The sequence below is a fragment of the Bicyclus anynana genome, chromosome 10 (assembly GCF_947172395.1).
Source record: "Bicyclus anynana chromosome 10, ilBicAnyn1.1, whole genome shotgun sequence".
Classification (NCBI taxonomy): Eukaryota; Metazoa; Arthropoda; class Insecta; order Lepidoptera; family Nymphalidae; genus Bicyclus; species Bicyclus anynana.
In genome coordinates this window covers 11,176,047-11,198,485 of record NC_069092.1, presented here as the reverse complement: position 1 = coordinate 11,198,485, position 22,439 = coordinate 11,176,047, and the positions used below count along the sequence as shown (strand labels likewise).

At 35.3% G+C, this 22,439-nt stretch overlaps 4 protein-coding genes across 4 annotated transcripts; 2 read left to right on the top strand and 2 right to left on the bottom strand.

Moving 5' to 3' along the window:
* Positions 1-439: 439 nt before the first annotated feature.
* LOC112051611 (uncharacterized) lies at positions 440-5,119 on the bottom strand. Its single transcript, XM_024090324.2, has 4 exons — positions 4,784-5,119; positions 3,980-4,160; positions 2,996-3,172; positions 440-1,771 (listed from the first exon to the last, which is right to left on the bottom strand). The coding sequence occupies exons 1-4, from the start codon at positions 4,962-4,964 to the stop codon at positions 1,624-1,626; spliced, it is 687 nt and encodes a 228-aa protein (XP_023946092.2). The 5' UTR covers positions 4,965-5,119; the 3' UTR covers positions 440-1,623.
* A 385-nt stretch (positions 5,120-5,504) lies between these two features.
* Positions 5,505-6,686, top strand: LOC112051603 (putative peptidyl-tRNA hydrolase PTRHD1). Its single transcript, XM_024090318.2, has 2 exons — positions 5,505-5,880; positions 6,430-6,686. Exons 1-2 carry the CDS (start codon positions 5,692-5,694, stop codon positions 6,613-6,615), a joined length of 375 nt encoding a protein of 124 aa, XP_023946086.2. The 5' UTR covers positions 5,505-5,691; the 3' UTR covers positions 6,616-6,686.
* An 814-nt stretch (positions 6,687-7,500) lies between these two features.
* Positions 7,501-11,589, top strand: LOC112051598 (vacuolar protein sorting-associated protein 4). Its single transcript, XM_024090314.2, has 2 exons — positions 7,501-7,657; positions 8,022-11,589. Exon 2 carries the CDS (start codon positions 8,037-8,039, stop codon positions 9,357-9,359), a length of 1,323 nt encoding a protein of 440 aa, XP_023946082.1. The 5' UTR covers positions 7,501-7,657; positions 8,022-8,036; the 3' UTR covers positions 9,360-11,589.
* Positions 11,464-21,451, bottom strand: LOC112051608 (uncharacterized). The gene is made up of 6 exons (XM_024090322.2): positions 21,181-21,451; positions 20,537-20,742; positions 18,536-18,671; positions 15,956-16,089; positions 13,041-13,200; positions 11,464-11,744 (listed from the first exon to the last, which is right to left on the bottom strand). Exons 1-6 carry the CDS (start codon positions 21,230-21,232, stop codon positions 11,656-11,658), a joined length of 777 nt encoding a protein of 258 aa, XP_023946090.2. The 5' UTR covers positions 21,233-21,451; the 3' UTR covers positions 11,464-11,655.
* Between the last annotated feature and the right edge of the window lie 988 nt (positions 21,452-22,439).

Genomic DNA, 22,439 nt, shown 5'->3' with positions numbered 1-22,439 from the left:
AAAAAATCGAAAAAAAAACAATTTTTAGCTTCAGTATCGATTATATAACACCACCTAACAAAAATTTTTAAAATATCTTCAATGTACAGAATTCGTATTATAAGTATAGATTCTAGATGGCGCTAGTAGTACTCTATGCTACGGTAACGTTTGGTGTTACAAAGGGTTTATGTAAAATCTCAAATTGCGAATAAATGTTTAGAATTCGACCAGTTTTATTATAAGTATAGATAAGTATAGAAGATGAGATATAGATAAAGTTTCTGTGCACACTCCGAAGTATAGGCGGTAAAAGACTGATAGACAGGCGACGTTGCGTCGTTATTTTAAACTTTACAGTTTCGTGTGGTTTCGTCCGTATCAACGGTTCGTTACCTATGATACGTCTAGCGTCTACGCTTATTTAATTCAAAGATGTTCAAAAAGAAAGTCATCTACATACATATAAAATAACATTTATTTTTAATTTTAAACACTTATGGCGCAGTTAGGTACACTTAGCTTCTAGCGCTGCTGCCACACACTGCTTTACTCGAGCAAACTATTGTGACGCCGCGTACTAGACCTTTCACTCGCGCTCAATCCGACCACAGGACGAGTAAGGCTTAGGACTTACTATAACGCCTCGGACACGTAACAGAAATGCCTCGCCTCCATACAAGATTACCGCACGCCGTCATCTCGTTTGGTGACAACGTCCTTAGGTCATTTCATATTGTGATCCGAGAGCTGATGGATATCATTGTGTAGGTACGAGAGGTAAGTTGAGAACTTGTCCTGTACCTCCTAAGCTACCCTAATACAGAACTAGGCCTGTCTGTTGAGCTGATTTTTTTTTTTTTTTCAAAAAATATCATGGTTTTTTTACAAACTAATATCCTTCAGGCAATCTGTAATTTTTAAAAGTACGTTATAAATGAACTTTTAATTTAAATAGTAATAAAATGAATCCGTATTATTCAGTCTGGTCTTTAAGTTAGCTAGATGCTTCTAAAATATTTTGAAAAAAAAATATCTCAATTGGCTTAACTATTTATATTTTATTTACTCTTTAAATATTAAATTCAAAGGTATTTTTAAATTTCAGATTTCCTGCATATTTTTACTCTGCTATTGATACTCCCCAGCCAGGTCAGTGTAAGGGTAGCATACGAGAGGTACAAGACAAGTTTTTAAATTGACTTAAATACCTATTCAAAAATATCCACCATGGCTCTCAGATCATACGAAATATTTTAACCGTCGCCGGATGGACAGCGCGGCGATACATAGCCCTGTCAGCGGTGTTAGATGAGTTTTGAGCTTAACGTGGGCACACGACGTCTCTGCCTACTTCCCACGTCAGTCGTGCAGTGTATGGCAGGTCCGTTAAAAACTTCATCATCCATGATTACATTGGCGTATCTAGGATTATTTCCTAGTGTGGGCTTAGCCCAATGAAATTTCGTTTACCATGTTTGTGGACGCTGATGCTTTGAAACGGGTCCATTGGTTATATTGATTTTTCTTTGTATATTTTGTATTTTGGCGTCCATCGTAGAATTTCAAATCGGTAGCCCAGACTTCTAGGGACTGGACCATAATGGGGTGGGCATGTCCCCCAGTTATATACGCCTATGATGATTACACATTGTCATGTTGTCTGGCCATAGCGAGCGCGCGCAGGCGGTTATGCGGGTCTGTGGACCAATCGTAATCACCGCGCGACGTCGCTAGCTTGGCGATCAGCCAGCGAATCTTGTCTAACTTCTCATGAAGTACGTGCAGTTTTCTGTGAATCAGACAGTAAGATAATTTAGAATTTTGTTAATAACACTGATCAAAATGTAAATTCATCACTATAACCCTTGATCTCTTATAATAAATAGGAGATTGATGCCTATAACAGAGCAATTGGTCATTAGCTCTTTGTCTTTTATACAATTAGGTACTCTGACTCATTAGTCCAAATGGTTAGCCTATGTGATGTCAAATTACGAGGTCCTGGATTGTGGGTGGGAGATACTGACATAACATAATAACATAATATATCAAGTACTTGGGCTTCAATCTGAACTGATGTTTGACCTGGAAATCGTCGTCATCAACCCATATTCGGCTCACTGATGAGCTCCAGTCTCCTCTCAGAATGAGAGGGGTAAGGCCAATAGTCCACCGCGCTGGCCCAATGCGGATTGGCAGACTTCACACACACAGAGAATTAAGGTAATTCTCTGGTATGCAGGTTTCCTCACAATGTTTTCCTTCACTGATTGAGACATGATATTTAATTTCTTAAAATGCACACAAGTGAAAAGTTGGAGGTGCATGCCCTGGACCAGATTCAAACTCACACCCTCCGGAATAGGAGGCAGAGGTCATAACCACTGGGCTATCACGGCTCAATACCTGGAAATATCATATAGAAAATAAAAGAAAAGAGCTCAACCAAAGGTTACAAGGTTAAAGGTCAGGTTACTTGTCAAACAGTCTACATTGAGATGTAACAACAAATTTCTCATTTACTGTGCAGTCTTAGAACATATTTGGCTCTATGGGATTCAGCTATGGGGCACCTACAGTAATCAAACACAATGTGCATCCCAAGGATCCAAAATAATATACTAAGGACTATGACTGATACCACTTGGTTTACTCACAACGATGAAATCCACCAATATATGAAAATGTCAACTGTCTGTGAAGAAATCAAAAACAATTGCATAAAGCACAAAGAAAGGCAAACTCAACATTCCAATCGCCTTCCTAACTCACCTGCCTGCTTATAGTCTAACTAACGTCTTATCCCAGATCCCAAGAACAAAAAACAATTCACTAGTGTCATAGGAGGATCATAAAAGGAGGATATCAGTAAAGGGTATGAAAATAGATATTGATAGATTCTCAGACATACCCGCTAAGCACACAAAAATTCATAAAAATCAGTCCATCCTTTTCAGAGGAGTTTGGTAACATGATTATGTAATAATTAAAAATTTATATTAAATTCACTTACTGAACCAAGGGTCCATTGTCTTGCTGCTCTTTGGGGGTATCCTTCAACTGCCCAGCAACCTGGTCCCACCTTCTCTGCACCTCCATGAGTTCTGTTTCAGTCATATCAAGGGTTTTTTCCAGGAAGGCGAATTTTACCTCATGCTCACTGAATTTTTTCAGTTCTTCAATAATTTGTCTGTAAACATTTTAGTTATAGTAAAATTGTGCAGTCGGAGGACCCTTGTCAGGAAGTTCTTGTTATTCAAAGAGAAATATAAAATAGCAAATGAATGAGAGGCAATGATATTTTATACTAGACACTAGAGACAAGACTACAGACAAAACTGAGGCAGACAAATGTGCATAATTGTCTTAATTTTATTTAGTCACTTATTAAACAACAAAAGTTATTTGAACACTTTGCTGTGATTTTGTAGGCACATAACATATTTTTCTGAATTTTTTTTTTGAACAGAACTTAGGACTTCTAGACACTCATGTTGGATTAAGGAGCTCCTCAAGCCAAAACATGTCAACACTCTTTCTCTGCTTGTGTTGTTCTCCCTGCCCAGACAATTTTGGTAAAACTATGGGAGCAGCTTTGGATACCCATTCTAATATAGAACTTGTGGCAGTTCTAGTCCATTGGAAGGTCTTTAAACAGGTCAAAAAAAAATTTTGCTGGCATACTACACCAACTTATACAGCATATAAACTTACCACATAACCATTTATACTTAATCTTTGAGATATATAGCCATTTTAGTTAGTCACTGAGATATATGCACACAATCACAGTCATTATAAATATACAAACACAAACATAAAAGTACATTGCGTAATTAGGCACACAATTTAGAAGCTGGTATTAACTAAATTATACAATCTGTGCAATTTTGATTATTAATATTTGATGAGTCAAATTGACTTTTTACTTTTTTTACTTTTTTACTTTTTTACTTTTTTTACTTTTTTCAAGTTAAATAAAAAATCTCCTACTTACTCTTTCTTTACCACAAACTCAGGTGCCAACTTCTCACTTGGCATTGTGATTAACTTTTTTACAGTATTGTTTTGTGTGACCGCTTTCACCACTAACTGCTTAGTAATTTTAGAAGAAACCTCCTCTTCGTAGTCCAGAATAGTTTGGTCATTTTTGAGTTTTTCCTGTACCTGGGGTGTAGCTGGAAAATAGCTTTTTATTAAAGACTAGCGGATTCTGTCAAGCTTCGCTTTGACTTATGTGGACTTCTTCTCTGTCCCTACTCTTCTACCCCTAGCCTACTCCTACTCTATCCTTAAGGGTAAGGAGTAGGGTAGAAGTAGGGTTGGGGTAGGGACCCTGCCCCACTCTTAAATGTTTGTATGGGAAATAGAAAAAAAAAATATATACAGTTGAATTGAGAAACCTCCTCCTTTTTTTGAAGTCGGTTAAAAAGGGCCACAAATTCTTGTGTGCCCAAGGGCCCCAGCCTAGATTAAGACGGCAGTGCTTTTAAACCTTCCGTATACCTTCAGAAACATTTCAAGACCAAGATAAGATAAATCCATTCAGCCGTTCGCGAGATTTAGCGAGACTAACGAACAGCAATTCATTTAAATATATAAAGATAGTTGTAATTTTGCTCTTTCAGGCACTGGCTTAACAATAGTTGCAAGCTGGAGAACGTAATTTTTAGTGCTTAAGAAAATATAGCCATTTTTGCTATTTTAATCTTACGAGTGCGTCAACCAACGTTAGGTGAAGAGAAAAAGTATAATTAAAAATAAATAAGTATTTATTAACAGAAAAGTCCTGTGTACTAACCAGCATTGGATTTTGCTTCCAACAGCCTGTATTTAGAAGTTAATAATTTAATATTGCGAACTTTAACGTTAACAACGTCTTCAAATGGTTCAGAAACAGCTGTGGTTAATTCAGCAGCTACCTGCCGATTGTAGTTCTCGAATTCCAAAGCAATATCATGTAAAGCTTTAAACCCATCCATTTTAATTAAAACACATACATGTAAAATTGTGAACAATATCTTTGAATTATATTTGGAAACAAAGTTTAAATGATTCAAAACAATTAACAAATTCAAATGTCAACGGCAGCGGCACATGTTCCTTGAGCGGCACCACCACAGATTAATAGATACAGCGGGCAGCGGCACTAAAACCACAGAAAACATAATGTACAAGCCAAAAAATCACAGACTTAAGCCACCTGCCACAAACACTAATTTACTCTTAGACACATATATATATTTATTATTATTTATGTATCTAAGAATTTACTCTTTTAAAAAATGTATATGTCCCTTTGACATAAGATATGTCCCTAAGTCTATGTTTTGGCCACAAACCAAAGAAAATAATACAGATTTTATGATTGGAATAGAATAATCTTTCATTGTCAAAGATGGCAAAGAAAAATAACACTTTTTAAAGTTACCTACGGTTTATAGCCTGTGCAAAATACCATCGACAAAAATCCTTTAGTCAATCATCTGTGAAATGTGATTGTCATTGTCATGTCATTGTCAATTTTATTATTATGACGTTTGTGCTTTGTGCTGCTATTTAATATTTATATCATAAATCTTAGGAATATTGTTTATAATATTGTTAAAATGATGGTTTACGAATAAGTCCAAACTTCAATGAAAGTTATAGAAATAATTATATAAATTGTTAAGTGTCTTGTTCATCTTGTTCAATCAAAAAGTGATCATGAGCAACTCAATCGTACAATATGTTCTTCTGCGAAGCGATTTACTAAAAGAATTAGGCTGGTCTATAGGTGCTTTAGTAGCTCAGGCTTGTCATGCTTCTACTGCGGCATTACACTTGTATAAAGAAGATAACAACACGATACAGTATCTCAATGATTTAGATAATATGCATAAGGTTGTTTTAGAGGTAAATTAATAAAAGATTCTTGATTCTTACAAAAATAATTATTTATTACTTACTGACTAATCAACCGGTAACTTATAACTGTAAATAAAAGTACTCCACCACTGGTTTTGCGATAGTTCAGAATAATCTCAGAGAGTATGTAGATGTAGAGATTTTCAGTTTTCAAGCCTATGAAAAGATTATCTAAATTCTAAAATGATATTCGTAAATTAAATTTTACTTTTAACAGACTGCTGTAGTATATCTTATGCAAGGTTGCTCTATCAAGCAATGCTTCATAGTGAAGTACCATTAGGAAGCATGCTTTATAATGAAGCTCTTATTATCTACCACATTATTCTAGTATATTATTTTAATTTATAAGTGAAAGTGGTTTCACCTGCATAGTTCCCATACCAATCGAAATGCAGGGATAAAATCTATTACTCCCTTGTAATAATGTTAGTCAAGTGTAGTATAGCTACTTTAAAAATATCTTGGCATTTTCAAATTTGGTTCATCCATGTAAAGTTGAGCAGTTTACTAATCCTAAAATAATCTTATTCACAGGTGCCAAATGAAGAATCATTGAAGAAAGTAGCTGAAAAATTAAAAGAAAATTCTATTGACCATAAATTATGGATTGAACAGCCAGAAAATATTCCAACATGTTTGGCACTAAAACCTTACCCTAAAGATGAAGTCAAAAAGTTTGTTGGTAAATTTAAATTGTATAAAGAAACTTTAAATGCTTAGAGAAAACTGTAAAATAATAATAATACCTGTAAAACATTTATTTTATGAAATACAACTTAATATGAGCCTTAGTATTGAGTTTTTTTATATTTTGTTCTTGTTTAAATTATTTATCACAAGACGGACTTTGCTTGGAGTTTTTCTCTCTGCCACACAATGGACTCTGCACCCGCAGGGTGAATTCATGGATTGCTAAGATATTCATTCAATTTAGAAAATGAGATTATTCGAGTTCTGGATTAACATAATATCTAAAGATAAAACCTACTTAAAATAATAAGGTAACAAATAAGATAATCGTAACGAATGAATTAAATAATAATTATTTAATCAAAATAAAATAATAAGATCTGTACTTGTACCGTATCGTAAATCTATGTCTGCACCAGAGTTCAAATTTATTTGAACTATGGTACAGAACGTAAGTTTTTGTATTAATTAACTTCATATTAACAATAATTATTATTTAATAAAATAACAGTTTAAAATACTGTAGGTAGAAATAAAAAACAACGTACCTATAACAAAAGCATCTTATCCATAATGACTTTTTTTCTTCCTAATAATTAATGTGCTATTTTATTTATTTATTATTTAGAGAATTTGTTGAAAAACTTGAATTCCTGTAGGTACTATAAATTTTAGGTATTTCAAAAAATATAAAATAAAAAGATTTAAAAAATGGCGCCAAGACAACTACAATGTGCTGCATATTTTTCAATTGTTTATGGTAGTATTTGACTAAGAGGATACAATCTTAATAAAATCTTTTATACAATTTAACACATCGGTCCACAGAACAATAATACTCCTAACGGAGCATTGGTCTCGTGCACACTATCAGTACTATCACTACAGTCAACTTTTGTAATCTGTTTTAAAATATTATATTTTGGCATGGCAACACTAATGATGTTGTCATAGCTAAATAAATACCTACTCCCAAATCTAAAACGAATTTTCAATAATTTGTGGATAAATTGAACCTAATTTAGTTGATTTTGTATCGTTTCTATTTTCTAATTATTATATGTTCTGAAAAGTAAGTACTAAACATATTTTCTAAAACCACTCTCTTGTAAATGAATACATTACTTATATTTAATTTCTTCCGAAGTCGATTTGTCATACCACTGTTTTATATCAGAAAATCAAGTAATCTGTTAGATATTAAAGCGAAGAACGATTAGTATGTTGATTTTTGTGTGTTTATTACACTCGCTTCAACGACCAAGTTGAAATCTGTGTTTATAATAGGTTTGACATCTCACCAAACAGTGACTAATTAAACTATTTCCTTAATTGATTCGAAGTATTGCTGCTAAGCGTTCTCCATTAAGAATTCATGTCTTGTATTTTTTTATGCTTTCATTATTTTGTATTACATACCTTATAAATCGTTACAGGTTATTAAATCAAAGATGGCTTCATCTAATACCTTACAGAAAGCAATCGACCTTGTCACTAAAGCTACAGAAGAAGACAAAAACAAGAATTATGAAGAAGCCTTACGACTTTATGAGCATGGTGTAGAATATTTTTTGCATGCAGTGAAATATGAGGCACAGGGTGAAAGAGCCAAGGAAAGTATTAGAGCTAAATGTCTACAGTACTTGGACAGAGCTGAGAAACTCAAGGAATATCTTAAGAAAGATCGTAAGAAGAAACCTGTGAAGGATGGAGAATCAAATTCAAAGAGTGAAGATAAGAAGAGTGATAGTGACAGTGATTCAGATGATCCAGAAAAGAAAAAATTGCAAGGAAAGCTAGAGGGTGCCATTGTGGTCGAGAAACCCCATGTCAAGTGGAGTGATGTCGCTGGACTCGAAGCAGCCAAGGAAGCATTGAAAGAGGCTGTAATCTTACCCATAAAGTTCCCACACCTATTCACAGGCAAAAGAATCCCCTGGAAGGGTATTTTGCTCTTTGGCCCCCCTGGTACTGGTAAATCGTATTTAGCTAAAGCTGTGGCTACTGAAGCTAATAATTCTACATTCTTCTCTGTCTCATCATCTGACCTGGTTTCCAAATGGCTCGGTGAGTCTGAGAAGCTTGTGAAAAACTTGTTTGAGCTTGCCCGTCAACACAAACCGAGTATCATTTTCATTGATGAAATAGACTCTTTGTGTTCATCACGTTCTGACAACGAATCTGAATCTGCCAGGAGGATAAAAACTGAATTCCTCGTACAGATGCAAGGTGTTGGAAATGACATGGATGGCATTCTTGTGCTCGGAGCTACAAATATTCCATGGGTACTTGATGCTGCCATAAGGAGGAGATTTGAGAAGCGTATCTATATAGCACTGCCCGAAGAGCATGCTCGTTTGGACATGTTTAAATTGCATCTTGGTAATACAAGACACCAGCTAAGCGAGACTGATATTAAAGTGTTGGCAGAAAAAACTGATGGTTACTCGGGAGCTGACATAAGTATTGTGGTCCGTGATGCGTTGATGCAACCGGTGCGAAAAGTTCAATCTGCTACACACTTCAAGAAAGTTTCCGGCCCTAGTCCAACAGATCCCGATGTTATTGTTAACGATTTATTGACTCCATGCTCGCCCGGCGAACCCGGTGCACTTGAAATGACTTGGATGGATGTGCCAAGTGACAAACTCGGAGAGCCGCCTGTTACAATGTCTGATATGCTTAGATCTCTAGCCACTTCTAAACCGACAGTCAATGATGATGACATGGTTAAGCTAAAGAAGTTTATGGATGACTTTGGTCAAGAAGGTTAACCTTAGTTTGCAATTATTTACAGTTCAACTAATTTTTATGACAAATTACAACAATATTGCTGTGGAGGTGTAATTTTTCATTGTGTCATGCTTCTTGGTGGCCACTGACCTCTGTTGCATAATTTTAATAATGTTAATCTATATTTCAAATTCAGGAGAATTTCGGGTTCAGGACAATTTATGAATTTCAATTTGGCTCAAGTCCATTTAAGGATGCATCACCGAATATAGCGTTCTTGTAGGATGCTATATTTTAGAAATCAGTCAGGGGTATCTTAATATATAAATACGAAAGGTTTCTTTCTTCACAAAATCTCTAAAACTGTTAGACATACACCAATGAAATTTGGCACGGAGGTAGTTATAATTAGTAGGTGTCTGCTAAGAACGGATTTCGCAGTAGGGCCTGATTCAGGTGGTCAAAGGACGGACAAAGTCACAGGTGTCCGCTAGTATTTTAAAAAGAAGTAGGCCATCATGGGATGCCTAGCAGATGTGAAACATCTAGAAGTATGTTCCTGTTCAGTTCAGTTAGAGCCTCAATAGCTGAACGGTAAGAGCGGTCAGACTCATTACTGGAGGGCTGGTGGTTCGATCCCCGCCCTGTTGGTCTATTTTCGTACCCACTCCTAATACACTCTTTCCTGACTAGTTGGAGGGTAATGGGAATATTGGTCATATTAAAAAAAAGATAAGGCAAATATTCTTCTTTTTCACATTGGATAATGATTAATATCTGACAACCATTTATTATAGTCGATGCATCACAGCATTTCCTGTCACATTTTTTACTGACAAGGTAAACCAATTTCACATTAATGACTTGCCAAATCAGTGTGCATTTAACATCTAGTAAGTGTTATGAGAGCTATTAACTGGCAGATTTCACTGTAAAGTTGAACTATTAAGTTAAATTGTCTGCGTGTAAAGTGTTTTTCAGTCATGGGTACAGTGACAGTTTGCTGTGATTCACGATAATAGTACATATTATGAACGTCATAAGGCAATTGTCACTGTAACCATGCTATCTGAAGAACACTTTAGTGTCTGTAAGTTTTAACTGTACAGTTTTTTCCAATGATTTTAATTGAAATTTACATTAGTTAAAACTACAGTTAAAAAGTAAAACTTGTAACCCAGGTAAGTTATTAATGGATATGACCTCTTATAATAAAAGAACACACAATAATGTAGAAAATGACATTTAAAAACTGGCCAATTTTGCTTTCAAGAAAATTATACCTAAAGACCTTTAAATGACTCATTGAAATCACAAATTCAGAGCAAATTCAACCTTAGGGATTAAGTTTAAGGTTGAATTTGCAAATGCGACTACTTGAATTGAGTGCCAAGAAGTTGTGTTTGGAACTCATTGAGTGGGGGCGTTTTTTGGTTGCTGATTGTGCATCCACTTTTTAATGAAGATTGATGTGGATAACAAAAAGAAATCATATTTCAATGCTATTTACAAAACTTGTTGAACTGTAAGCAACTCTTAAAAATATTATAGATGCATAGTGCCTATATTTTTGCAAGAGCTTATTGTAATTATTTTATAAATATAATTATATTTTTACTTGCTTTTTTTCACTTTTATTGCCATAATCACTTCATTGATGTCATTGTAACCACTATGTTTAAAAGTCACAGAAAATACAGAATTTAAACATTTGTTGAATAAAGGAGATAGAGAAGATAAGGCATTTACTTCATATTTGTGTAATTAATATTGAGATGCATAATAAAAAGTTAAATATTGCAAACATGTTAAATGTATTATCTACATGAAAAAATAATTTTAATAAAGTATATTATGTGTTAGTGTATTGTAATTTTGATAGTTTAACATAATATTAATTCTTCAAATATAAATTATTTTATTCTTCAAAACAACAGGGTTTTGATATTTGACTCAATTTTGTTTTATTATTATTAAATGGATTCTTGTTATGTAAATATGAATAAAATTTAAATGCCTTTGTAAAATTAAAATTAAACACATAAACTTTAAAAACAAACACTTAGTAATTGTGTTACCTATCTATATTACACCTGATATAATTTTAATACAATTCTCTTACTAAGATTATGTAATGTATATCTCTTGTTTTTTTATATTGTGTCTCAAAAAAGAATTGTGTTGATTTTTAAGTTAGGTATATATAAAATGTATTTTTTTTCATTTCTATGTTACTACCTAAGTGAATTAATTAAATTCTTATTAACATTACATGAATGTATTTTAATTTTAATAAAACACAAAATGAAAACAGTAATTTATTTACAGTAAAGAATATCACGATATCAGCTTAAAAATTATGCAGTTCATTAAAGTTAAAGTTAAATTAATACTTGTAGTTTTTCTTCGATTGGCGTTGCTTGTTTCTGAAACAAAAAGATATGGTAAGATATAGTAACTTTCTATTATATATTAGATTATATAATTTATTATATATAGGTATATTATTAACTAGCCGACGCCCGCGACTTCGTTCGCGTGGAAATCAATGTAAACTTTCAAGCCCTATTTCACCACTTTAGGGATTGAATTTTAAAAATGTTTAAAATCCCATTATATTTCGTATTTTTTATGATTTATAAACAAATTTAAAAACTGTAACTCTAAAATGAAGGACTTTCTATACAAAGTTACCCTATTTCACCCCCTTCTTATTTTATTTTCGCAATAAATAGTATTCTATAACCTTTTCCGTATTATAGTCTTAAACCGTGCCAAGTTTAATTTGAATTCATTCAGTAGTTTCAGGGTGTTGCCCGAATAACAAAAAGACACGGACAGACAAAAATCTAAAAAAATATTTTTAGCTTCAGTATCGATTACATAACAAAAATTTTCCAAATATCTTCAATGTACAGAATGTACAAAATGCACAGAATTCGTATTATAAGTATAGATTTTAGATGTCGCTGGCGTCCGTTATGCCACGGTAACGTTTGGTGTAAAATCTCAAATTGCGAATAAATGTGTAGAATTCGACCAGTTTTATTATAAGTATAAGGCAGAAGAAAGCAGGTTCACTATCCACTGCGCTACGTTGCTGATAAATTATATTATAACTAGCGGACGCCCACGACTTCGTCCGCGTGGAAATCAATGAAAACTTTCAAGCCCTATTTCACCACTTTAAGGGTTGAATTAAAAAAAAATTGAATTACATTTTATTTCGATTGTTTTTTATGATTTATGAACAAATTTTTAAAACTGTCTCTCTAAAAATTAAGGACTTTCCATTTCCATACAAACTTTCAACCCCTATTTCACCCCCTACTCATTTTATTTTCGCAATAAAAAGTATACTATAACCTTTTCCGTATTATGGTCTTAAACTGTGCCAAGTTACATTTGAATTCATTCAGTAGTTTCAGCGTGATGCCCGAAGAACAAAAAAAACACTAACAATAACAGACAAAAAATCGAAAAAAAAAAATATTTTTAGCTTCAGTATCGATTATATAAAGCTCTCTAGCAAAATTTGTAAAATATCTTCAATGTACAGAATATACAGAATTCGTATAAAAGTATAGATTCTAGATGGCGCTGTCGTCCGTTATGCTACGCTAACGTTTGTTGTTACAAATGGTATAAGTAAAATCTCAAATTGCGAATTCGACCAGTTTTATTATAAGTATAAAATAGATTAGTTTAATTCAAGTAGATACCTATTGCGACAGTTCTTTCACGTCTGTGCGTCCCAATGCTGGCGGTGCAACGGATCTTCATGAGATGTTTGGCTGGAGCGCGTAGCCCTAGACTGGACACCATCAGTCCTTGAGCGGCGGGCTTAGCTTCGAAATTTGTTAACCACGACTTTTCCGTCACCTGCGTTTGAAATTGAATGGTGAGTAGCTAATAAATTATACGTCATCATTAGTTTATGTTAAACGCCAGTCAGGCTTACCTACAAGGATAATTGATATGGAGCTGAGCAGTAGAGCTATTCTGTAACGATGTTTTTATAACTCTTATTTCTCTCTGTTTAATAAGATACTATAAAATGAGAAAGATACGAGTAGGTACCTAAAGGTTAATTCGAAGCTGACACTTGCTAGTTATACAAAACATCGTTACTGAATAGCACTACAGAACACAGCATTGCTGTTTGGCGGCACTGAATTCATCTCTAAGTCCTTTAACACCTGGCGGTGCATAGGGCTGAAACAAACATTATCTAGACAGATCTATCTGGACTCTTGAGCGTGATTCAGGACAGACCTTCAAATTCGCTTTAACAGTCTACGTCCATGTTGCCTTTGGCCTACCACGTCTTCTACTGCCCTTACAGGATGCCACTTGGAAGGCCGAAGGATTCCTGTACTACTTCACAGGATGCCACTGGAAGGCCGAAAGATTCCTGTACAACATCACAGGATGCCACTGGAAGGCCGAAGGATTCTTGTACAACATCACAGGATGCCACTGAAAGGCCGAAGGATTCCTGTACAACATCACAGGATGCCACTGGATGGCCGAAGGATTCCTGTACCTACAACATCACAGGATGCCAATGGAAGGCCGAAGGATTCCTACAGAACATCACAGGATGTCACTGGAAAGACTTATGTGCGACAACAATGATCGGGGCAAGAGATGCTCTATCCAGTTCCACTTCCTGTTTCGTAGTTACTTGTTTGGTCGCCGGCAGTGTGTGCGAGTCAATGACTCTGTATCTAACTGGTGCACGATTTCTGCCGGTGTTCCACAAGGTGGCGTGTTGTCTCCTCTCCTTTTTTCAATTTTCATTAGTTCTATCACTCTTCAGCTTTCTTCTCTCTACCACCTGTATGCGGATGATCTCCAAATATACGTTCAGGCCAAACTGTCTGATTTGCCTAATGCAATAAATGTTATAAATAAGGATTTAGATTCGATAGTACAATGGAGCAATTCATACGGTCTGAAAGTGAATCCTTCCAAAACTCAAGTTATAGTTATAGGTAGTCATAATTTGGTAGCACGCATTGATTGGGCTTCTATTCCTAGTGTAGTTTTTGATGGAACGCATGTGTCATTTAGTGACACGGTTAAAAACCTCGGTGTTACTTTCGATAAGTATTTTACTTGGGCACCCCAGGTAAGTGAGGTCAGTAGGAAGGTGTTTGCATCTATAGGGTCACTTCGAAGATTAAGAAATTTCCTTCCAGTATCTACTAAAATTGCGCTTGCACAATCACTCCTACTACCAATTCTCGATTATGCTGACACGTGTTATCTTAATTTGAGTGAGGAACTGCTTGATAAGCTTGAGCGCATTCAGAACATTTGTATAAGATTCATATTTGGACTTCGCAAATATGATCATATTTCCGAATTTCGCGATAAACTCAAGTGGCCTTCAATTCGCCTTCGCAGGAATACTCACATTCTTTTTATTTTATATAACGTCCTTTTTAACCCTGCTACTCCCCCATATCTAAAGGAGCGATTTAACTTTCTCAGTGATTCTCATTGTCGCTCACTTCGATCTGAGGATAATTTCATTCTAAAAATTCCTTCCCATAATACTTCCTATTATTCTAAATCATTCTCTGTAAAAGCTGCTCGCCTCTGGAATTCCTTACCTCTCGAGGCTCGGCGTGCGCAATCTCTAGCTTCTTTCAAACAACTGGTAAATATGCACTTCTTTCCTCCTTGACCTTTTTATCATTCCGTATTTATTTTCGTTAAAATGATTTTATTTATTTGTTCATGTTTAAATAATTGTTGATGTTGTCTTGTTTCTTACTTTTTACATCTAAATTATTTAAATAAAATTTTCGTATGTATGCTTATGTTATATATATATATATATATATATTTATTTGTAAGTATCCTTATTTATGTAGGAATATATGTAATTGTTGGTAGGTATGTATGTATATTTGTATGTGTTCATATATATATATAAATATATTGATTTTGATTTTATATATTATTATCTAAGTGTAATATATCTTCTACTTCTCTTTTTATGTGTACACCCGTCATTATGCATTATTCCTTGTATTTATTTTCTCTTTTTTCGATTGGTTGTCTGGAAGAGATCGCTCATTAGCGATAAGGCCGCCAATTGTACATTAGTTTTTAAGTTAATTTCTTGCCTGTTATTATTATTTTTGGTGTACAATAAAGTATATTTCATTCATTCATTCATTCATTCCTGCGCTTTATTTGGATTTCACTGTGTATTAACAATTAAAGCTTTTATAAAGGTACTAACAGACGTTACGCGATTTTTCCCGCGTAGTTCTCGTTCCCATAGGAATACGGGGATAAAATATAGCTTATAGCACCCGGGGATTGTGTATCTTCCCAACAGTAACAGATTTTTCAATTTAGTGCAATAGGTAGTTTTGGAAGTTATTCAATGCAATAAAACAAATATACACTAATAAGCTCTTTGCGCTGCCGCGATGATGCCCTATCTACCCACACTGCCCTATTCGCGCAAATAATCGCGACGCCCCGTACAAGTCCTTCGACTCACGCTCAAAACCGACAAAATAGAAGGAAGGACAAGCATGATATGCAGCAGGACACGTAACGTAGCCGACTTCTCTGCCCACTTCCCTCGCTATTTCCACGTCACTCGTGTTACCTTTAGTCCGTTTATATGCCACTGTAGCTCCGGTGGCGGAAACGCTTTGGCAGACGTGCAGTTGACGTCGAGAGGTTCGTGCACGACGTACGACCGCTCGTGGCCGACTATACGGGGATTTTCTTTTGGGAAATCTGTGAATAAAGCAGAGTGAATAAGTAAAGGTGGAATTATATATGTCTGACGTTTCGTGTCGTGACGTACTAGCCCCGCACGTTGATATTGCGACTGGCGGCCATCTTGGTGACGTAGTCGACATCGCACCGCCAGTACCGTTTGCAAAGTCAGCCCGCGCTTACGAGTAATTGTTGTAGCTTTTTGTTTTTGTTATCTTGTTTTATCGTTATTGTTGAGTTTTTAACCGACTTCAAAAAGGAGGAGGTTCTCAATTCGGTAGGTATTTTTTTTTTATGTATGTACACCGATTACTCAAAGACGCCTGGACCGATTTCAAAAATTATTTTTTTAACCGACTTCAAAAAGGAGGAGGTTCTCAATTCGGTCTGTATTTTTTTTTATTTATGTACACCGATTACTCAAAGACGCCTGGACCGATTTCAAAAATTCTTTTTTTGTTTGTAACGGTATAGTCCCTATTTGGTCCCATTGCCATCATGTCAAGATCTGATGATGGAATCCTGGAGAAATTGAGGGGAATTTTCGAAAATTATATGGGTGTCTATTGTGTTCGTATACTTTTCCATTTAGTACTTTTAAGCACTACAATTTCATAAAGGTTTAAAATCGATCTGATGATGGAACCATAGAACAGACGAGGGAACTCCACGGCGATTTACAGCAGTTACCTTGTGTTTGGGTTTGATTAATTTGTATTAATGAGAACTTTCCACATAGACAGGTCGTGACTGTCATTTAGGGGTTTGGTGTTGAAGACCAAGGATAATTAAGGGAACTCCTTAACAGTTTACAGTAACTACCTTGTGTTTGGCCTTGATTAATTCGTATTGCTGAGAGCTTTTTACCTAGATGAGTTGTGTCTGTTATTAGGGGTCTGATGATGAAGACCAAGGTCAATTAAGGGCCCCTTAACGGTTTACGGTAGTTACCTTGCTTGGGCTTGATTAATTTGTATTGCTGAGAATTTTGTACTAAAATATGTTGTGACTATCATTAGGGGGTCTGATGTATTCGTTTGAGATTAAATTTTACACTAAAAATGGAAAAATAATAAAAAATTTAATAAAAAAAATACAACCGACTTCAAAACTTAAAAACGTACCCACTAAACTAAAAAGTAAAAAATAACATCATAATATGTTCTACCTGCTGATCAGTATGAAGGCGGTGCTTAGCCGGTGTTGTCTTAATTTAAGCCATTTCTGACAGGACCACATGAAACAACACTGTCTGCAAAATCTAAATCTCACATGGCTTGAATTAATACATCATATATTATATTACCTCCTACAACCTCACAAACGTAACCTCTCTCGTAATATACTAAATTATTTATTAGAGACATCAAGGTCTACTTTATACCTGCATATCCAAGGAACTACTTTTCGGATAGCACGTCTGTGCTATCCGAAAAGACAGTGTGATAAAAAATAAAAAAATATATTAAACATACAGCAACACTTGTTAAACGTAAGTATAGTTAATTATTTATTTATTAAGTCAGCCCACTGTATAATGAATTCCCAAATGAAATTAACAGGGAGAGCGGCAAAGTTGTTACTTTTTCGCAAAAGAGTTTAAAATATGTGAAAATTGTCCACGTCCGGGCAGGGACTCGAGCAGCGAAACGAAATCCCTAATGGAAACTGTAAATTTTCCATTTATTTTCATTTTATAGCGAAATTTGTTAACGTAGGAACATAAATACCGTGCCTTCCCACGCAAACGACTGCAGCTAAAGTTTAAAGTGGCACAAGTTTTGAATGTTAGACATGTTACTCCTAATTAGGGGCAGTAAGCCGTGTGATTAAAGTTTTAATTTTTAGATCCTCTGGCACAGTAATGAATGCCGTGATTTGTGAGAGGTTCTGGGTTGGAGGAAATTATATTTCCTTATACTTACTCGTATATCATTTCAACATCATCATATCGACTGTTAAAAGGCTATTTGTTTAAGCGACAGCGAAGCTCTTTTTTGAGTCAATGATGATTTTGGATATGAACTGACTTCAAGCAATGAAGCGACACACTGTTCCTAACTTTTTAAAATTATGTAAAGCTTACGTAACAGCCGATCTGACGATTTTTTCAAGATCTTGGAAACGGGACAGATAATTAGAAGCATTTAAAGAACGTTTTGATTTTAATATCTATTAGGGGTATTCGTTAAAAACAACCTATTCTATAAAAACGCGACGTATTTGAAAAAGAACCATTTTTGTCACCTGGTACAAATTCGAGGTTCTACCAAGCCACAATGTGAGTAGGAATAATGATTTATTGCATCTCATCATTTTCATTAGCAGTTAGACACCTTGCAGCCATAGATCCCTCTGAACATCAGCTTGTGGAGGTGGATGAGATCTAGGTTGGAGCACGGTTGCTAGGCAATTACCTACCTAATCACTCTTGTTTGAAGGTGCACTTCACAATAAGGCTTACAATAAATCTCCATGAAGGTCTCCGCCTGTGCCGAGTGAAAGGAAGGCGCCTCCTCAGACACCTCGCAGCGATAGATCCCTCTGGACTTCAGGGTTAGCTCGCGGAGGTGGACACGCCGAGCGCTTGACTTTTCCAACTGAAAATGTATATGGTTCACAATTAAGATGACTCTATCAGCAAATCTGGTTTAATTCTGAACGAATTTCATTTAAAAGGCATGAATTCATAAGTAGGATAGTACTGTTGTCTTGTACCTATTAGACAACTTAATAACGAACAGTGCGATGACCGAGACTTTAGATCCGAGACTGGTAACTAACTATCATGGGTCTCATAAGAAGGCTCAGAGTGATCCAGCGGGCGTTGGGTCACTGGGTGATAGAAACAGAAATGAGAATATTCGCAGAAGAACCGACGTAGCTCATCGAGGTTTTTTTTTAAAGAAATGAGTACGACAATAGTCCAACGTGGCGAGGGTCGAACTATCACCCCTCGGTAATGAGTCCGACCGCTCTTACCGTTGAGTTATTGAGGCTCCGAGTTGCGGAGTTAAAGTGGAAAAGGACATTGAGGCAGGGCAAGGCACAGTTCGAAAAGCCGATAAACGTTGAGGTTCGAAGGTGCTGGAACGGCGACCTCGGACTACAAAGTGCGTGTTAGTCAACCCCCCATTACGTTGGTTACTGGACAAAGGGACAGGGGACGCATGCGACTCAGAAAGACAGTTATTGACGTTTAAATTGTTATTTAGAAGTCCTTAAAAGAGGCCTATGTCTAGCATTGGACGTCCATCGGCTGACAAAGATGATGATGAGACTTTTTCACAATAAAAAATAACCTATTAACTGATAAGGTCGTCCATATGGCGATCTATCATAGTTTTACTTTGCATTAGTTAATAATATTAAATAACCTAACAATTTAAAAGTATATATACAAAACTTAATAAAAACTCATATCTTATGAGTTTTTGTTCCGTCAAGTCTGAACCGAGTTTCATGAAAATTAAATGGGACAAATCTGGATGTATACTCTTTTAAACAAAACTAGAATTTCTATAATAGGTTAAGAAATGACGAAGTTATGCGGTAACAAACAAACAAACAAAAAAAACATACGCGTCTATTTGAGAACCTCCTCCTTTTTTTAAAGTCGGTTAAAAATGCAGTAGTTTTTAGTTGCGTTTAGACGAACGTAACGGATACGTGTCGCCTCCGGGCAAGCTACGAAGCTACGTATGATACGTAGCCGCTCCATGACCGCTGATCTTAGACCAATTATTGTATAGGACCTGCCTCGCAAGACGTTACTTTTCTGTCAAAGTATATGATCAACGGTCTAATGCGATTATAAAAACTGTCTCTATAGAATCGATGTTAAATAGTTGTAATCGTTTTCGTCGGTTAACGAGCTCCGTAAAAATACCTTTTTGTGTAATTGAATTGTGTAAAAAACGGGCAAAAACTTCTAGTTTAGTATAAGATATATACCAAATCTTAGCTCGTTTTCCTCAGAAAATGACAGATAATTTTGTTCGTGACTATGAGTGCGATACAGGTCCTTCTATAATTGGTCTGAGCCGCTGATAGATGAGTTTTGAGCTTTACGTGTATACATTGGCGTATCTAGGATTATTTCCTGGGGTGGGTCTAGCCCCTGACATGCATGAAGAGAGTCGACACTCAATATAGAAATTTCGTTTACAATGTTTGTGGACGCTGCCCCCTAAAACAATCTACTGATTATATTGATTCTTTGATCTTTGTATTTTGGCGTCCATCATAGAATTTTAAATCGGTAGTCCAGAATTCTAGGTTGGGCACTTGACCATTCTAGGGTGGACACGGCCCACCCGGCCCCCCCGCTATATACGTCTATGCGTGTATATTGGTAAAGTCGTTCAATATGCAATGTTCAATGAGATTCTTTCAATTTGGTTGAATTGAAAAGTGTAATATCGCCTTAACACGCCTCGTTTTGCGTTGGGGGTAGAATACTTACGTCAACTTTCACTCCGTCAAGTTTGTGGGCATGTTGTGGCGGTCTCAGCCGAGGCATGTACCGGTAGAACTCCTCGTTGTCCCGGTACCACTTCACTGAATAAAGTTTACCCCCTTCGAGGTCGTAATCACAAGTTAGGGTCACTGATTCCCCTCTTTGTTTCAAGCTCGGTACTGATATACCCACCACGCGTAGGCAAATTGACACTAAAACAAAAAAAAAATTACAAACTACCAGACACCCATGAATTTTTCACCATTCAATATTTCAACAATCCCACGGAAACCATGGATTTTCTCGGTATAAAAAGTGGTATCTTCAGTTGAAATTCCCAAAAAAGCATGTCTAAACGTTTTAACCCATACCAACAAACAAACAAATATTAAAAAAAAATTGTTGGTGTTTTAGTATAGTCAAAATACTCGTAACTATTATTACTTCAGAAAACACGGTAATTTTAAAATCACAGACAGATACTTCAATTTTATTTATAGGTAATGTAAAAGGTTTTTATTTTTATTCAATTAAATGACACTATTTTACCTTGATTACTAAACAATACAATAATTCTTGTTGTATTTCATTCATGAAGCCATAATATAAAAAATATTTGTTCGAGTAAATTGAAAATAATTATTAATTACCTTTAACAAATAGTAAAAAAAAATAATATAGAGAAATAATAAATCTCTTCATTTTATATTAATCCAGTCTTGAGCTTATGTATTGTGTTATAGCGAAGAATCATAATTAAGTATTTTGTTTTATTTTATATTAACACGAAAAAGTCACATTTCGTTACGTAACACCACTTTTGTATCCAATATTAATTTGATAATTTGTAACAATTTATATTTCCCGCGGTAAAACGTAACTTTGTAACAATATTTCAGGAAGTGGGGTAAGGCGAGTAGTTCGCAGCGCGACTCGTAGGTAACTAACTGTTGCTACTTGCTACGAAAAGTCGGTTCGTAGACCGTCATAGCCCGATGCGCTACGCCGGTCTACGAGCGCTACGGTTCTTTCATTTTTAGTTTACTCAATTAAAAATTATATAAATTTCCCCAAAAGGTACTGTATCGTATTAAAAACTCGGTACTTACGTACTATAAAGAAAGCATCAATAAGTGCGAAGGCATGAATTTTTTTTTTTCAAATTCTTGGTGTAAAATAGGTATTGCTTAGCAGGTAAAAATAAGATAAAATGTAAAAAAATACAACCAATTAAATTATTCAGGAACACATCAGCATAATCACAAGACATTGAAACATTGTTAGCCAACGTTTGCAGAGGAAAATTCCTCGGTTTTAACATCAGTCTACTTTTTCAATGTGGTTGGTTGTAGGGGATATTTTCTGGACTTAGTGAACCGATTTTTAAATATCTGTTTTCTTTAGAAAGCCACGTTATTTGTGAGTGTCACAGGCTATATTGTAGTACTATAGTGCCTTGGCTACGGGAACTACGCGAGTGAAACTACGTACGTCTGCTTGTAAGAGATATTTCTGCTACTTATTCTCTAATAATAATCATCATTATTAACCCATATTCGGCTCACTGCTGAGCTGGAGTCTCCTCTCAGAATTAGGATTAGGCCAAATAGTCCACCACACTGTCCTAATTTTCAGACTTCACACACACAGAGAATTAAGAAAATTCTCAAGTATGCAGGTTTTCTCACGATGTTTTTACTTTACCGTTTGAGACACGTGATATTTAATTTCTTAGCCGATAATAATAGTCTGTTATTACGTAGTTCTTCTAAAAATATGATTAAAGTTAATTACCTACCTAAAGCTTGAATTAATTAATTAAGTAAATTATGTTTGCGGTTGATATTAGTGGCGATGTATATTTATTTTCCCTTTGCGCCTTACAAAATGGAATGAAAATAAATATGCG

Excerpts from the sequence above, each read along its gene's own strand:
- LOC112051611 (XM_024090324.2), bottom strand. The coding sequence starts at position 4,964 with ATGGATGGGTTTAAAGCTTTACATGATATTGCTTTGGAATTCGAGAAC. Across the intron at positions 4,161-4,783 it reads GGAAGCAAAATCCAATGCTG|CTACACCCCAGGTACAGGAA; the intron begins GTTAGTACACAG and ends GCTATTTTCCAG. Across the intron at positions 1,772-2,995 it reads GACAATGGACCCTTGGTTCA|AAAACTGCACGTACTTCATG; the intron begins GTAAGTGAATTT and ends TCTGATTCACAG.
- LOC112051603 (XM_024090318.2), top strand. The coding sequence starts at position 5,692 with ATGAGCAACTCAATCGTACAATATGTTCTTCTGCGAAGCGATTTACTA. Across the intron at positions 5,881-6,429 it reads TGCATAAGGTTGTTTTAGAG|GTGCCAAATGAAGAATCATT; the intron begins GTAAATTAATAA and ends TCTTATTCACAG.
- LOC112051598 (XM_024090314.2), top strand. The coding sequence starts at position 8,037 with ATGGCTTCATCTAATACCTTACAGAAAGCAATCGACCTTGTCACTAAA.
- LOC112051608 (XM_024090322.2), bottom strand. The coding sequence starts at position 21,232 with ATGAAGAGATTTATTATTTCTCTATATTATTTTTTTTTACTATTTGTT. Across the intron at positions 18,672-20,536 it reads TTGACGGAGTGAAAGTTGAC|TTGGAAAAGTCAAGCGCTCG; the intron begins GTAAGTATTCTA and ends ATACATTTTCAG. Across the intron at positions 11,745-13,040 it reads TGAAAGAACTGTCGCAATAG|AAACAAGCAACGCCAATCGA; the intron begins GTATCTACTTGA and ends TTTTTGTTTCAG.